Raw genomic sequence first — 15,842 nt, 5'->3', positions numbered from 1 at the left:
TCTTCATTTTTCTTAAACTCTATGTCCAATCAAACGTGTTCACATAAATTGGAACGGGGGGAGTAATTACAATTTTAGTTATTTTTATTTTTAATGTCCTAAATATTAGGAAAAATTATAAAATAATTATTTTGTCTGGTGTAAACTTTATCTTTAAAGGGTAAAAAAATGAATGACATTTTACTAAGTGCCTTTCACGTTTTTAATATAGTGTACCTAGATAGATAAGTGAATGACTCACCGAACGTTGTAAATTATAGACACTTTATTTGAAAATACGAGATTGTTTACATGTTGGACGACTTTCTAGTGGGTCTATAATAGAGGTTTAAGCAATTTGCTTGGAAAATTACTGAATTAATCCTTATATTTGTAACCGACTATCATAAGTTGTTTAATTTTTAAAACACATAAGGTGTAATCACAACTAAATCAGATTGTAGTGTACTTTACTCTATATTTAATTTAATTAATGTGATTAACGTTTCTTTTGCAATAGATTTTTCTTAGGACAATGTGAAAGGAAATCCGAATCTCTTCATGATGTAGATCAAAAATAGAATATATCTCTTTTTCCACATTGAAGTGGTTCTTCTTTATTCCTTATACTTTGTCTATTAGTGCTACTTGCCATATATTTCCATAGTACGCAAAAACCTTTTTTTATTTAATTTGCTTAAGGGTTTTTCATAATAAAATTGGGACAAATCTTTGACTACACCAAAAGTCGCGTTTGCGCCTTTTAAATTAACGCGGGGAATCTATTAAACCGGCGGAACTAAAATCCCTAAGTGAGGTGACTGGTGAGGCACACAAGATATTATACTCCTACCAAGTAGTAGTATTTATTGGGGGAGAATCTGAAGCGAGAAAAAATGGCGATGGCGGGTTTGTATCGGCGAGTTCTTCCGTCCCCTCCGGCTGTTGATTTCGCTTCTACTGAAGGAAAGGCAAGTTTTAGTGCTACTCTTCCTTTCTTCCCTTTGAACTGATGGTTGAAGACTAGGGTTTTAGCCGTCTTTGTTTGTTGTTCTGTTCTATTTTGTCACTGATGAATATGGATTATATCATAATGTTTTAACTCTTTGTTTACTAGCTGGTACCAATTTGTTAATTGGTTTGGACTTCAGAGGCGGATTCAGAATTTTAAATCTGTAGTTGTGCTTTAGTATTTTGCCACAATGGTTGCTAACTAGTATAAGTATATAGTTAATGAAATACGCGATATCTGCAATTCAAGCTGAACGTAATTGATTTAGTAGAGTCAGCAAGATCCAGGTGACCAAAGTGATCAGCAGCTTGATCTGCTACTCAGCCTTAGGGATTGGCCTATATGATACATGTTAGATAATTGTTTATCGTAAATTGACCAATTCGCTGTTTATCGTAATTGTTTGTCCAGACCCCATAGTGAGAACTGTGGCCATGGCAGACTTAAAAGAAAATGTGATAAAAGGAAATCAGGAATCTGTTCTGTTTTACGTGAACTTGTAAATTTCGCTGTTCTTAAGGGTTTGTAGCTATTTTTGTGCTTTCCACATGAAGCATCTGACTTTCATTTTGTACTGATTTTTATGTGTTTTTTTGGAGCTGCAGCAACTTTTCTTGGAGGCCATCCAGAATGGAACAATGGAAGGATTTTTCAAGTTGATCTCTTATTTTCAGACACAGTCTGAACCGGCCTATTGTGGTTTGGCTAGCCTTTCCATGGTCTTGAATGCCCTTGCTATTGATCCAGGAAGAAAATGGAAAGGTAATTCTACTATCATCAAGTGAATTTGTGTTCTAATCCTTCCCGACTATATCGATGATTTTGATCTTCACTTTTTCATGGCCTTGCCTTCTGAATTGTTAATAAGGTCTTGGTCTCTTTATATGTTTATTTTCTTGTTGAAGGTCGTAACATCTTTATTTTCCAATAATTTTGCCTATCCCTACCTGCCCATCTTAGTTATAGATGTGGCACGGAGATGTGTAGTTCACTTTGTTTTTTATTATTGCGATATCTATGTGATAGGGACATTAGTTGATGCCTTGTCCCTGAGCTTTGTAAGTTGATCTGATGCCTTGTGATGCATTGACATGAGTATGATATCATCTGTTCTCAACATGAATCCTAGCCACTGTTGTTGCTGGGCACGTTCCAAAGATCTTGTTAGATAGTTATGCATAAATATGTCCTAGTCCCATATGTAGTGGGAGTAGAATATGTCCTAGTCCTATATGTAGTAGAAGTAGAATATGGCCTAGTCCTATATGTAGTAGGAGTAGAATATGTATTATATATAGGGCTCATTGTATCATCATTAATAAATAGATCAATAATAAGATTTTTCTCCGGTGCATTCTCACATGGTATCGGAGTTTTAGTGAGAAAATTATCGTTGTGCGTCATTCAAGCGACATCCAGGAAGAAAGATCTCATCGCCGTGCAATTTTCCGGCAACTTCGTCTTGTTCCCAGGGCTCATCACTATTACAGTAGTACTATGCATGTACTAGTACCACCATCAGATTCGAAACCCTTGTGCGACCAGACCCCATAAATTCCAGTCCTATCGGAATAAAAAAGTCAGTCATCGTGCGTCTTTCTAGTTGACGACTCAAGATTGATTTGCGTTATCTCCTCATCGGTAAGTGTTGTGCGAAAACCAACACTATCATCTTGTTCGAAAATGTCAGGCGACAAAACTCCTGTTAATAGCTGCGGCAGAAAGTCCCTCACACGTCGCCAGAACTAGGGTTCCGGCGAGCTACAATAACTTTCCCTGCGCGTGTGAGCCATTCTGGTCACTTTTTGACAAAACTTCTTCAGGACAACTTACTCGTCTAGTGATTCCGAGCCTACCCATATTAATTACATCAAATTCTGACAACTTTTATTTTTTCCGATATATACCGTGCACTTTTTCCGGCGTGAACAACAATTTCCAGAAACGTTTCTGTTTACTGGTGGTGTTTTAGAACCTTTTTGTAGTGTGAAATTTGGCTTAGTCTCATTATTTTCAAATTTTTCCGGCGACTTTTCGGCCAACTTCTGTTTATCAGCAACCACTTGGTTTTGTTGCTCAGGGGAAGTCTAGTGGCCTTGTATGTCGAATAATCAGCGCGCAGATATTTTCACCATGTCTTTCACTGGTCCTCGTATTAGTTACATACGTAACAAGCTCGGTACATATGATTTATATGCGAATATGTCCTAGTCTCATATGTAGTAGGAGTAGAGTATGTCCTAGTCCTATATGTAGTTGGAGTAGAATATGGAATTATATGTAGGGCTCATTGTATCATTGTTAATAAATAGATCAATAATAAGATTTTTCTCCAGTGCATTCTCACAGATCTAAACAGCTATATGTGCAACTTAATATTTTTTCTTACCTTATTTATTGAAGGTGTTTAGTCTCTGGATAAATGTCCATCAAAGTTCCCATTGTAGTGCAGTTTTGCAAACTTAAATTATAGCAAGTTAACTGTGACTCCAGGAAAGCACCTGAACCAAAATGGTAGGCTTTAACGGAATAGCCCCGACAATATAATTCTGAGTAGTCCTTTTGAGTTAATCTTCGTGTCTGTATTTTGTTTCCATTTACATTTAATAGAAAAGGGTCATGCGTCTAGGAGTTGTTGCTCTGAGTTGCCTTGTGCATATTATTTGTTGATATCCATTTGTCCAAAATTCATGGCCACATGAGATCATTTTTATTGTCAGTTTCTGTTTCCAATTTACTTGAACTAGAAACATCTTAGATAAGATTTTGTTTCAATGGTTACCTTCCAAAGTATGGTTGCCAAGACCCAAATTGAGCATCTCTTTCTGAGGAGGTGTAATAAAGGTCTATGCACAAATTGCAAGGTTATATCGAGTGAGAACCTTGCGACCCAGCATAGGCTCTTGGTGATAGACCTAGACATTGTGATGAAGAGGAAGAAGAGGGTTGTATGGGGTCGATGGAAGATCAGGTGGTGAGTATTGACTAAGGATAAAGCTCAAGTGTTGCAGGAGAAGCTGTTGGCTATGGGCGTGGAGGAATAGTGGGGACGTAAGTGGTATGTGGATGATGATGGCGAACTGCATTAGGGAGGCTGCGAGAATGGCGTTAAGGGTCTCGAAGGGTTACTCTGGTGGCCACAGAGGGGATTGGTTGTGGAATGAAGAGGTTCAAAGGAAAGTGGAAGCCAAGAAAGTGACATATTTGAAACTAGTGGAGAACACAAACGAGGAACAGAAGAGGACTAACAGAGAAGGGTATAAAAAGGCTAAAGAGGCGAAGTTAGCGGTCACGAAGGCTAAGACTGTAGGTTTGGTCGTAGGTATGAACAACTAGGGGACAAATACGGGGACACATAGTTGTTCCGGCTGGCTAAGGTGAGGGAAAGGAAGACTCGTGATCTGAACCAAGTGAGGTTCATCAAAGACGAGGAAGGCAGAGTTTTAATGGGAGAGGCATAGATCAAGCAGAGATGGCAGGCCTATTTCCGTAAACTCCTAAATGCAAAAGGGGACAGGAATATTGTGTTGGGTGATTTGGAGCACTCCGTGAGTTGTCGTGCTTTTAGGTATTGTAGGTGCATCAAGATTGAGGTCGCGGGGGTTGTGCGTAAGATGAGCAGGGGCCCCGATGAGATCCCGGTAGATTTTTGGACGTATACGGGTAGGGCAGGCTTGGATTGACTAATTGGGCTGTTTAACGTCAATTTTAGGACGAAGAAGATGCCCGAAGAATAAAGGTGTAGTACGATGATTCCGTTGTACAAAAACAAAGGGGATATTCAAAATTGTAACTATAGAGGTATCAAGTTGCTCAGTCACGTTATGAAAGTTTGGGAGAGGGTGGTGGAAGAGAGAACAAGGAGGACTGTGTCTATATCCGAGAATCAATTCGGTTTCATCCCGGGTCGTTCGACTACAGAAGCCATTCATATTGTTAGGAGGTTGGTGGAACAATACATGGAAAGGAAGAAGGATTTGCATATGGTGTTTATTAACCTAGAGAAAGCATACGACAAGGTCCTTAGGGAGGTTCTTTGGAGGTGTTTGTAGGCTAAAGGTGTTCCGGTAGCATACACTAGGGTGATTAAGGATACGTATGATGGAGTTAAGACTCAGGCGAGGACAAGGGAAGGAGACTCAGACCATTTTTTCGGTTAGGATGGGGTTACTCCAAGGATCTGCATTCACCCCGTTTTTGTTTGCATTGTCGATGGACGCACTGATGCATCATATTCAAGGGGAAGTGTCATGGTGTATGTTATTCGCTGATGATATGGTACTAATTGATGAGATGCGAGACGGTGTCAACGAGAAGTTGGAAGTTTGGAGACAGACCCTACAGTCTAAAGGTTTCAAGTTGAGCAAGATTAAGATGGAATACTTGAAGTGCAAGTTCAGCGACGTACGTGGACGTGGACGTGAGGCTTGACGCACAGGCCATCCCCAAGAGAGGAAGTTTCAAGTATCTTGGTTCAGTTATACAAAGGAATGAGGAGATTGACAAGGATGTCACACACTGTATAGGGGCGAGGTGGATGAAATGGAGGTTAGCATCTGGCTTCTCGTGTGACAAGAATGTGCTGCCAAAATTTAAAGGTAAGTTCTACAAAACGGTTGTTAGATCGATTATGTTGTATAGGGCTAAGTGCTGGGTAGCAAGAACTCTCATATCCAGAAGATGAACGTGGCTAAAATGAGGATGTTGAGATGGAGGACAAGATACGAGAAACGAGGCTTAGATGGTTCGGGCATATGAAAAGGAGAAGTCTAGATGCCCCAGTTAGGAGGTGTGAACGGTTGGTTTTGGCGGGTATGAGAAGAGGTAGAGCACGATAAGAAGTATTGAGGAGAGGTGATCAGGCAAGACATGACGCTACTTCAGCTTATTGAGGACATGACCCTTGATAGGAGGGTGTGGAGGTCGAGAATTAGGGTAGAAGGGTAGTAGGTAGTTGGGTGTTTTTCTGATCCTTAGCGGGTTGTTTAGGGCTAGCCTGTTAGTATCTTGTTGTTTTTCTTTGATTGCTAGTATTATGGTTGTTTTCTTATTATCTTCCACTTCGGTTTTCTAGTATCTTGTCGTCGTTACTATTTGTTGCTATTGCTATCGACACTACTGCTAGTGCTATTGCTTTCTTCCATCTATATTGTTGTTATCATTTTTTGGCTATTGTTGTTCATATTTGATTGTTTTCTATTCATCCTCTTGGGCCGAGGGTCTTTTGAAACAACCTCTCTATCTCCCAAGGTTCGGGATAAGGTTTGGGTACACACTACCTTCCTCAGACCCCACTTATGACATTTCACTGGGATTGTTGTTGTTGTTCACATCTTAAAAACTTGAAAACCTTCATTTTCTACCAATTAACTTATATGCTAGGGTCATAGCTTTGTCACCAATTTCTACTGATATTAAATAGTCAATTTGGAAAAGAAAGGACCTTGGTGAGGACAGCTTTAACGTTCTTAGCTTTCATCACCTGAAACTTGTACGTTTTACTCTTTCAAACTTGGTTGTTCATATTCTTTTCATAGTCTGCTTGCGTCAATGAGCTTGGAGTTTATATATAGCGTGGTACAAAGTCACCACCTTTATCTTATCAGCTTCAACAAACTTTCAGGGCCTTGGAGATGGTTCGATGAATCTATGTTGGACTGTTGTGAGCCTTTGGAGAAGGTTAAAGCTAAAGGGATCTCCTTTGGGAAAGTTGTATGTTTGGCTCACTGTGCAGGAGCGAAGGTGGAAGCTTTTCGCTCTAATCATAGTACTATTGATGACTTCCGTAGACAAGTCATGGCCTGCACCACTAGTGATAATTGTCATCTGATCTCATCATATCATAGAGGCCTTTTTAAACAGGTAAATGTGAACATAGCTTCTCTATGCCAATGCTTATGATTGTGAAGAAGTATATTGCTGTATCGGGAGTTTGACCACACAGAATTTTTATTTGGTAATATTGCTAATTGTTTATTTATGAAGGTATATTGTACACCTTCCTGACTTATCCTGAAGGTTGGAACATCTCTTCTGAATCTTATGGCAGACAGGTTCGGGCCACTTTTCACCTATTGGTGGTTATCACGCGGGAAAGGATATGGCACTGATTCTAGATGTTGCGAGGTTTAAATATCCCCCTCACTGGGTTCCCCTCCCTCTCCTTTGGGAAGCCATGAATACAATTGATGAAGCTACAGGATTACATAGGGGGTACGCACTTCCACTTAGCTGTACTATGATATGATATTGATTTTCATAATGGCAATGAGCTGTTGCCTATTAGCATGCTCTTCCCCTCGAACAGATAATGGCTAAGCATTTAGCTTAAGGAATATAAATATGTAGAAGAAGTTTTACTATGTGTTTTGGTCTTCATCTTATAGTAAAGACTAAAATTGGAAATCAAATGCTGAACTCTTTCGGCACTGCTTCTGGTCTTTTTCAAACACAACTGTTTGTTCTCTTCATTTGTTTACTCTTCCTATTCTCCTTCTGCTCAAATTTAGCGGTCCGTCTAGATCCATGCCATCTCACACTTGACGTTTTTTTTATCATTCTGCAGCATGGATTTCAGTGACTTATGTGCAAAAACATAATTTTCAGGTTTATGCTAATTTCTAAGCTTCACAGAGCTCCTGCATTGCTATATACCCTGGTAAGGTTTAAGTAGCTGCTGTTATGTTATCTGCTTTAAATATAAACTCCTTCACAAGCAACTTCTATTGCTGCATGCTAGACCCTTTGCTAGTTGATCCTTTTCAGTACACCACCTAGGTCGGATAGTTGTTAACCACTTCTTTACCTACCTTTCACATGCTATAACATAATGATAACATCTTTGTCAAATGCTTGGGAATTGTTGTTTTATTGCCAGGTGATTAGCTTGGATTTTCGCTTCAAAACTACGACGTCGTTGCAATATTTATGGAGTTTAACAATGTTGGCCTTTAGAACTATTTAACATGTAATTTGTTATGTGAATTTTCTAATATAAAGAGGGAGGAATGTACTGTATTGAGTTATTCCTGGATTTTCTCCTTTCTGCGACTTAGTCATTTATTTTGAATGGTGAACTTTTACAGAGCTGTAAACATGAGAGTTGGGTCACTATCTCAAAGCATTTGATGGATGATCTTCCTGTCCTGTTAAGCTCTGAGAATGTGAAGGGCATAAAAGATGTTCTCTCTACTGTTCTTTCAAATCTACCTTCAAATTTTGTTGAATTCATAACGTGGATAGCAGAAGTTCGAAGGCAAGAGGAGAATGGTCAAAATTTGAGTGACGAGGAGAAAGGAAGGCTAGCTATCAAGGTAAGGTATCTGAAGAAATTTAGTAAGAAGAAACAAAAAAAGAAGGAAGACTCCTAGAAATGGTCATATATATTTGGTTGGGTAACCATTGCAGGATAGGTGATTATTTATGAGTTCAGTAACCACTCTTACCTTACTTTGCAGGAAGAGGTATTGAAACAAGTGCAGGACACTCCTCTTTATAAGCATGTCACAAGCATTTTATTTTCAGAAAATTCTATCTGCCAGTCAAAAGCAGCATCAGACAGCAGTTTGGCTAATGTTGCTGCTAGCATTTGCTGCCAAGGAGCAGGTCTTTTTGCAGGAAGATCTGGTTCATCAGATAGGTTTTGCTGTCTCCAAACATGTGTTAGATGCTACAGAGCTACCGGGGACAATTCTGCTACTGTTGTGTCTGGGACAGTTGTAAATGGGAATGGGGAGCAGGGTGTTGATGTTCTGGTCCCTACATCTCAAGCAAAGACTAGCTGTTGTCCTTCAGGGCAAGATGGTTGCTCGCCAATGCACCCTGCAAGCAACGATGTGCTGACAGCACTATTGCTGGCGTTACCTCCACATACATGGTCTCGAATAAAAGATACGAAGGTCTTGCAGGAAATAGAGAACCTTGTCTCAGCAGAGAACCTGCCTCCTTTGCTGCAAGAAGAGGTATCATTGTACATTTTGTCTCTTCTCACATTTGCTTTCTTTTTTTCAAATTCCTCTTAGTTGTTTGTGTTGGAATCCCAGAAGAGGAGGGTTGCAGTAGGTTAAGTGCCAGTAGAAAGCTAAGCAATTTTATGATTAATCTAACAATATTAAAATATTGGAAAGAAAGGAGTCCAAGTGGAGTTAAATGGATGTCGAGGATTTATATAGCGACCCCAACTAGCTTAGGATTGAGGCTTTTGTTTTTGTTGTCATTTTGTATTGGGAAATTCACATCAGCACTTAGAATGGCCTTCATAACAGTATCGGAGCTTTCTACCTCCTTTCTAATTGGTAGTTCTTATTATGGCCCAATAGAAGATTTTTCCTGCCTAAGATTAAGTATCTATTTCACGGCACTGCATATTTTATGAAAAATAGTCTAATCTTCTTGAAGCAGGTTATCATTTCGTTACAGGCTTAACTGATTTTTCATTTCTAGTCAAACTGAAGGAGCATATAACTAATAATCTCATGCATAATGAGACCTAAGGCGCATGACGTCTTCTGCATGTTATTCAGCCGTTTTATGAGTGTCTCTCATGTTATGCGTCTTTGACCAATTGACTTAGTTCAACGGCAAGAGATGAAATTCAGAGATGTGTACTGGGTTGATGAACTAGTAGATACGCTCTGAGCACGCATTTTGTTCTAATGACTATTTTGATCTTTCACTTGGTTAACCATTAAACATGTTGTAATATACTTCTGAATATCCTTTTGGGCGACTGCAGATTTTGCACCTGCGAGGACAGTTCCTCCTCCTCAAGAAATGCAAGGATAACAAGGTAGAAGAAGATTTAGCTGCACCTCCCTTCTAGCTTTGCTTTCCTAGGTTATTACAAATACATTGTTCTAATGTGAGATTCCAACATTGTACTTTCTCATGACTTAAAATTCACAAAGCGCCGAAGCATCTTAAGCGGCAAAATGCAGTTGTCCTACTTCCTTTCATTTTTATAGGTTTAGTAAATCAAGAACCAAAAGGCGTCTCATGGAGCTCGAAATCTCTCTGTGGAGATTCATTTGGTTTTCAGAGATCAAGCGGCTCTTTAAAGAGAAGGCATGCAATGTCATGAAGGAGTGCTGATCTATCCAGGAAAGTTGAGTTCACTGGGTTAGCTGGGTGGGTTCAGATTTACATTTGACTTGCCGAGGACTTCATTTTATGTGCCATTTCTTCTACTTATGGTATTATTCTGAAAAGGGCTGAAGGAATAAATATGTTGACGTCCTCATCTCTTTGGAACAGTACATCATTAGTTACAGTTCATTTTATTATTCTTCTATGTAAATTTAGCATTACTCCCCATGTATGTTGGAAATAAAGAACTAGGAGGGTGAAGTTCCCTTTTGACTGGGGATACACGGTCAAAGTCGCATATTTATGTACTAGTTGTTGAAAAGCCAATATCTCTACAGGGAGGTAAGGAAAGGGATCATTCCCTCACGTGTTAGAGACTTTCTGTAAGTCTAGAAATTAAACTTGCCAGTAATTGTATTCCTAAATCTGCTCCGGCCCATCTAGAAAACAAGAGGTCGGTTGGTTTGAAGACAAGTTATAAATGGATTAATATACAAAGATTAGTAATATAGAGATTAATAATACGGGGATTAATAGTACATGAATTATTATTTTTTTGGGTGTTTGGTTCATTGCATTAAAATTGAGTATATAAAGTATCATCTAATTTATATGTTTACTTTTTAAACTAAAAAAATAATAAATTTGCAATTATACATGCCCTTGGATATTTGGTCTTCATGGGCTTCTAGAAAAAAGACAAAAGTGTAGTTTTTTTGTAAAAGTAGCACGGACTAGCCAGTTTTCGGACTGATCATTTAAAAAAAGACAGCGTTTGCAAAGTCATTGAAAATTAGTCATTATTTTGCTGCAACACGGAAAGTTCTAGCATAATATACTGGAGATCGGTGCACCTATGTATGAACTTCCAGCATATTATGCTGGAACTCCAACACACGGAAAAATACTCAAGTATAATATACTGGAACTCCAGTAGGGCCGTCAATATGGGCTTGGCCCGTTGGGTCAGCCTAGCCCAGCCCGTGATTTAGTAGGGCTCGGCTAGAATTTTTGGAGCCCGTTTAAAAACGGGGCTTTTAAGCTTGACCCGAGTAAGTCCATGGCCCGTGAGGCTTGACTGAGGCTAGGCCGGGCTGGCCCATGGGCCTAATAAAATATTTATTTAAAATATATAAAAAATAAAAAAAGTATACTACCTTTAGAGATGGAAAGTCAGAATTGGGTCTTTACTAAGATGAACCAAAACTTGATCTTGAGAAATTTCAAGAGATGATGTTGTCATGTAATGGGAGGACCATTCTAGAAAATATCCCGATCCTTCAATGATGGTGCGTGATGTACTTAGCATTCTTATTGCCATTGTACCATCATAATCAACATTTATCATTGGTGGCGTGTTCTTACAAAGTACAGAAGTTGCATTTATTATGAAAATGTCCAAACACTTGTTACTACTTGAAATTGGCTGCACAGGTTTTTCCGAACTCAAACTGGTAATATTTTTTTATGTGAATTTAAATATTATTAATTTTTAAAATTTAATTATTTTTAATATATAACTAATTAATATTGCATATGAATTGTAGATGAAAGTGAAGATGTTAAGACAATCTTGTCACAAGCGGATTCAAATGTATTTGATGAAAGATGATGTGTTGGATATCTCATAAGCATCATGAACGTTCTCTTGAATAGTATGTTTTAAGTTTTGACTTTTAGTGAATGAAATATAGTCATGTCTTTTACTTTTTTAGTATTTATTGTGATATATTGGAACAATATAAAAAGTTATTAAGTTTTGCGAATTTTTTTCAATAAGATATTTTTTAACTTTTAAATAATTATCTTTTTTTAAATCAGAACTTAAAGAAAAAATATAAAATTATATTTTTAAAAATGATGGGCCGGCCCGTGGTGGCCCGCGGACCACATAAGGTTGGGGTGGGCTGACCATTATAAGGCCCATCAAAATGGTGGGCTAGCTCAGCCCAGCCCGTCAATTGCTAAAGTCCACGTGGGCTGGGCTAGCCCGACCCGACCCATATTGACAACTCTAAACTCCAGTATAATATACTGGAGTTCCAGTATATTATACTTGATTTTTTCGAATTTTAAACAGTGTTTTCGTTCAGATTTATCTTTACTTGAAAATTGGCTAAATTTCGATTACTTTTGAAATTGTGGCTATTTTTGAATGACCACCTATAAACCTGGCTATTTTTGAATTTCTCCCTTCTTCTTTTTTTTTTTTTTCCTTTGTTACTTTATCCATGTATAGGTTAAACATGGATTTGTTATTTCTTGTCGGTGCTGGGATAAGATAATACACCAATTGGTATATAAAATAATACATGGATTAATTATCCTAGATTTGAAATCATAACCAAAAAATGTATTAACTCTATTTAAAATACCATGATTCTTATACAACATATTAAACTACTGTACAAACGGAAGTTACCCAACTCTAGAAGAACGAAATTGTGTTTGGAATAAGTAATAAATGAATTTTTGATTACATCTATTACATAAATGTTTATGTGCGTGTTCTAAAAAATTAATAAGAGAGAAAAACAATTGATAAAATTGTGATCGAGAATGTAACTACTGTATTAAGCTGAAAAACCATTGACATTTTCTCTATAATTGTGAATCTTCTTTCTTTTCATATACAATTGTCAACTTTTGAGAAACTTTATGTGTCTTTTCTACTCATTGATTTTAGAATCTTCTTTTCTAAAATGCTGATTTAATTTACACATTTTATAGTTAGTTGTGGTGGGATGAAATAATAAAATTAATTATTTAAAAATTATAGTGACAAATTTAAATTTTTATAACCCAGTAAATTAGACTTGTAAAGTTATATAAACTAATGATATTGGTGGAATGGTGTCAAACATCATGATACCTGTCAAAATGTAAAGATTTGTTATATAAAATGGGAAGGAAGAAATACTATTTTGAAAGGGGAGAGTCATAAAAAATCATTACTTTTGTCTTCTTGGGAGGATTTTGCCTTTTTTCCTTCTTTCAAAAGATTATAATACGGCCTTGTAACCTGCATCATGTAAATTCCAAACGTGACATATATAGCCAATAGATGGTACTAATAACTACCAAGACGGCAAGACGTGAGACGTAGCAGTCTGAATATGCACTTTTTGTTCTAGAAATGACAGCAATATTGAGTGAAGGGAATGCAAATTCCAAATGTTAATTTTACAAAAGCGATATGTGGAGTTTCGTTTTTTTAGTTTCCCACCCGGTGTTTGGTATCCACATTGGAGCATGACTATATCCGGATTCGCTCCGCGTAGGGCCCCGTTCGGGGGGAAGCACTCCCTACCAAGGATTTTTCCACACCTAGGGCTCGAACTCGAGACCTCTGGTTAAGAAAAGAGTAATCCAATACACTGCACCACATCCTTTGGTGGTGTGGAGTTTCGTTTAACACTGAACATCATTAGTTTTAGGATAGAACACAACAGACAGATTTGTCCTCTTTACTGCTTATTAGATTTAGACCAGAGGGGTTGCTCTGATGGTAAGCAATCTCCACTTTCAACCAAGAGGTTGTGAGTTCGAGTCTCCCCAAGAGCAAGGTGGGAAGTTCTTGGAGGGAAGGATGCTGGGGTCTATTTGGAAACAACCTCTTTATCCTAGGGTAGGAGTAAGGTGTACGTATACATTACCCTTCCCAGACCCCACTAAGTGGGATTATACTGGGTTGTTGTTGTTACTGTGTATTAGATTCAGCACAGTTGTAACATCAGAGCTAGTTATTGTTAACCGATATTGTGCCCAATCTTATATTGTCCACCAACATGTGGGAAGTATCGAATTCCACATATGATGTGGATTACTCTTTTTTTAATTGAATAACTCACTATATTATTTACGAATTCAAATATTTGTTTGACATTGAGAAATAAAGTAAGGGGTCGACTGAAATCTTTAGCCGGCTCCAAGGTGAAACCGCTCTCAATCGCCATAAACATAAATGTTTGATTCCTTTATCGAATTGAATTAATAGTCGATTGAATGAGACTTGATTTCCAAGTTAATTTGTTGTACTTGAGTAGTTGAATCCAATAACCCAAAAGATGATCAAACTCGCATCCTAAAAGCTCATCGCTTTAATACTTTTATTTTGTATACATAGCTACATATGTTAGAATCGAAAGAAGCAGATATCATACGGAAAGCTGGTAAAGCAACCTTTAAATGATAACAAATCAGACAACAAAAGAGAAATATATCAAAAGAGACACAAATATTTAACGTGATTCGGATAATTGGCATACATCCACAGGCGGAAATGAGCAATTCACTATATAAAAGAGAGTGCAAAATATCAAGAGAACAACCACACAAACAGGCAAACACAAGTGGCACACTAACACTTGTCCCGAAATTCTCTCCCTAAATAACCTATCCCATATACATACATACATACATACATACATACATACATACATACATACATACATACATACATACATATATATATATATATATATATATATATATATATATATATATATATATATATATATATATATATATATATATATGGCTATACCTTTGGATACTACTGAATGAGAAAGAATGATCATCAATTTATAAAAGTCAAAACTACATTTTCCTCCAAAGAAAGGGACTAACCAAATATGGGAGATTTATAATTTTTTTCTAAGAAAAGAAAACTTAATTATGGTACATATGTTATCTTCTCCTTCAAAAGATAGAAAAATCAAATATGGTAAGAAAATCGATACAAACACCAAACAGTATAGGTACTGTTACGCGGCACCTTCTTGAGATTCCTTGGAAGGGCAATGTAAGGCTAAGCAACTGATGTCAGTACAATTACTATCCGCCAACTGAGATCCCCTCCATACACAAGATGAGATTGTCAGTGCCGTACGGAAAAATCAATGTCAAGAGAAATTGAGAGAACAGAAATGAGAATTGAGAATGAAAGAAAACTTGATTGCATTAATGAAATCTATTACATAAAAGCAACACAGTACCAGTACAGAGAATTGTTTACTTGCTAGAAAGTTTGATTGCTTGATCCCCGCTAATAGTGCCTTAAAAAAGTTACAAGACTAGACTTAACTAATCTAGAGAAACATAATGGAAGTACATGAAATAAAGCTACTCTATTACAATTAAAAGGACTTAGTTTTCTACAAGGTAGAAACAAGTCTGTTGTCAGCAACATTGTCTTTGGCATCATGGTCTGTACGCGCGACATTGTCTGCGCGTGGGCGCTGTTGGCATCTGCCTGCAGTTGGTCGCTGGCGAGGGATTTTGGTGGGGCGACAGAGGCACATGTGCGCTTGTCACTTGGCGCAGCCAAGACCACGGGGCCGTTCGTGGCGCTAGGCGTTGGGAGGCTTGCTAGGACGCCACAGGGCGCGCCCAAAGGGTCATGAGGCATGGATGGAAAGCCGCCCATGATATTCTCACCCATCTGAGTTGGCGACGTCCTCGGTGCCTTACTTGCAAAATAATCATCAATTAGGCTCTTGTAGACTTTGAGGTTTGTTCTCCTCCCCCAAGTATTCAATAACACAAGCTCTCAGCATGTCCTCTAATATCTGAATTGTCTGCTCTGATTATCTATCGGTCTAAGGATAAAATGTTATGCTGAGCTCTACACGGGTCCCCAACTCACTCTGTACAGCTCTCCAGAAATGCAAAATAAACTGAGGGCCCCTATCTGATATGATGAAAATAGGCACGCCGTGCAATCGGACTATCTCCCGAATATAAATCTGGGCCAACCTCTCTGAAG

General features: G+C 38.0%; 1 protein-coding gene across 2 annotated transcripts; it reads left to right on the top strand.

Annotated features, from left to right (window-relative positions):
• Positions 1-705: 705 nt before the first annotated feature.
• Positions 706-10,353, top strand: LOC107826728 (glutathione gamma-glutamylcysteinyltransferase 1-like). 2 transcript variants are annotated; one of them, XM_016653751.2, is made up of 9 exons: positions 706-950; positions 1,597-1,753; positions 6,615-6,853; positions 7,041-7,204; positions 7,598-7,649; positions 8,077-8,304; positions 8,449-8,952; positions 9,726-9,779; positions 9,955-10,353. In XM_016653751.2, exons 1-9 carry the CDS (start codon positions 876-878, stop codon positions 9,958-9,960), a joined length of 1,479 nt encoding a protein of 492 aa, XP_016509237.1. In that variant the 5' UTR covers positions 706-875; the 3' UTR covers positions 9,961-10,353. The 2 variants fall into 2 exon arrangements, with proteins under 2 accessions (XP_016509237.1, XP_016509236.1); XM_016653750.2 differs by having other exon boundaries at positions 710-950; positions 9,726-9,851.
• Positions 10,354-15,842: the final 5,489 nt, after the last annotated feature.

Source organism: Nicotiana tabacum, chromosome 22, assembly GCF_000715075.1.
Source record: "Nicotiana tabacum cultivar K326 chromosome 22, ASM71507v2, whole genome shotgun sequence".
Taxonomy (NCBI): domain Eukaryota; kingdom Viridiplantae; phylum Streptophyta; class Magnoliopsida; order Solanales; family Solanaceae; genus Nicotiana; species Nicotiana tabacum.
This window is presented reverse-complemented; position numbering and strand designations above follow the sequence as displayed.

What these genes read in the sequence shown, in the direction of transcription:
- LOC107826728 (XM_016653750.2), top strand. Translation starts at nt 876, where the DNA reads ATGGCGATGGCGGGTTTGTATCGGCGAGTTCTTCCGTCCCCTCCGGCT. An exon ending in GCTACAGGATTACATAGGGG is followed by an intron (nt 7,205 to 7,597) that starts GTACGCACTTCC and finishes CATAATTTTCAG; the next exon opens with GTTTATGCTAATTTCTAAGC. An exon ending in CTGCATTGCTATATACCCTG is followed by an intron (nt 7,650 to 8,076) that starts GTAAGGTTTAAG and finishes GAACTTTTACAG; the next exon opens with AGCTGTAAACATGAGAGTTG.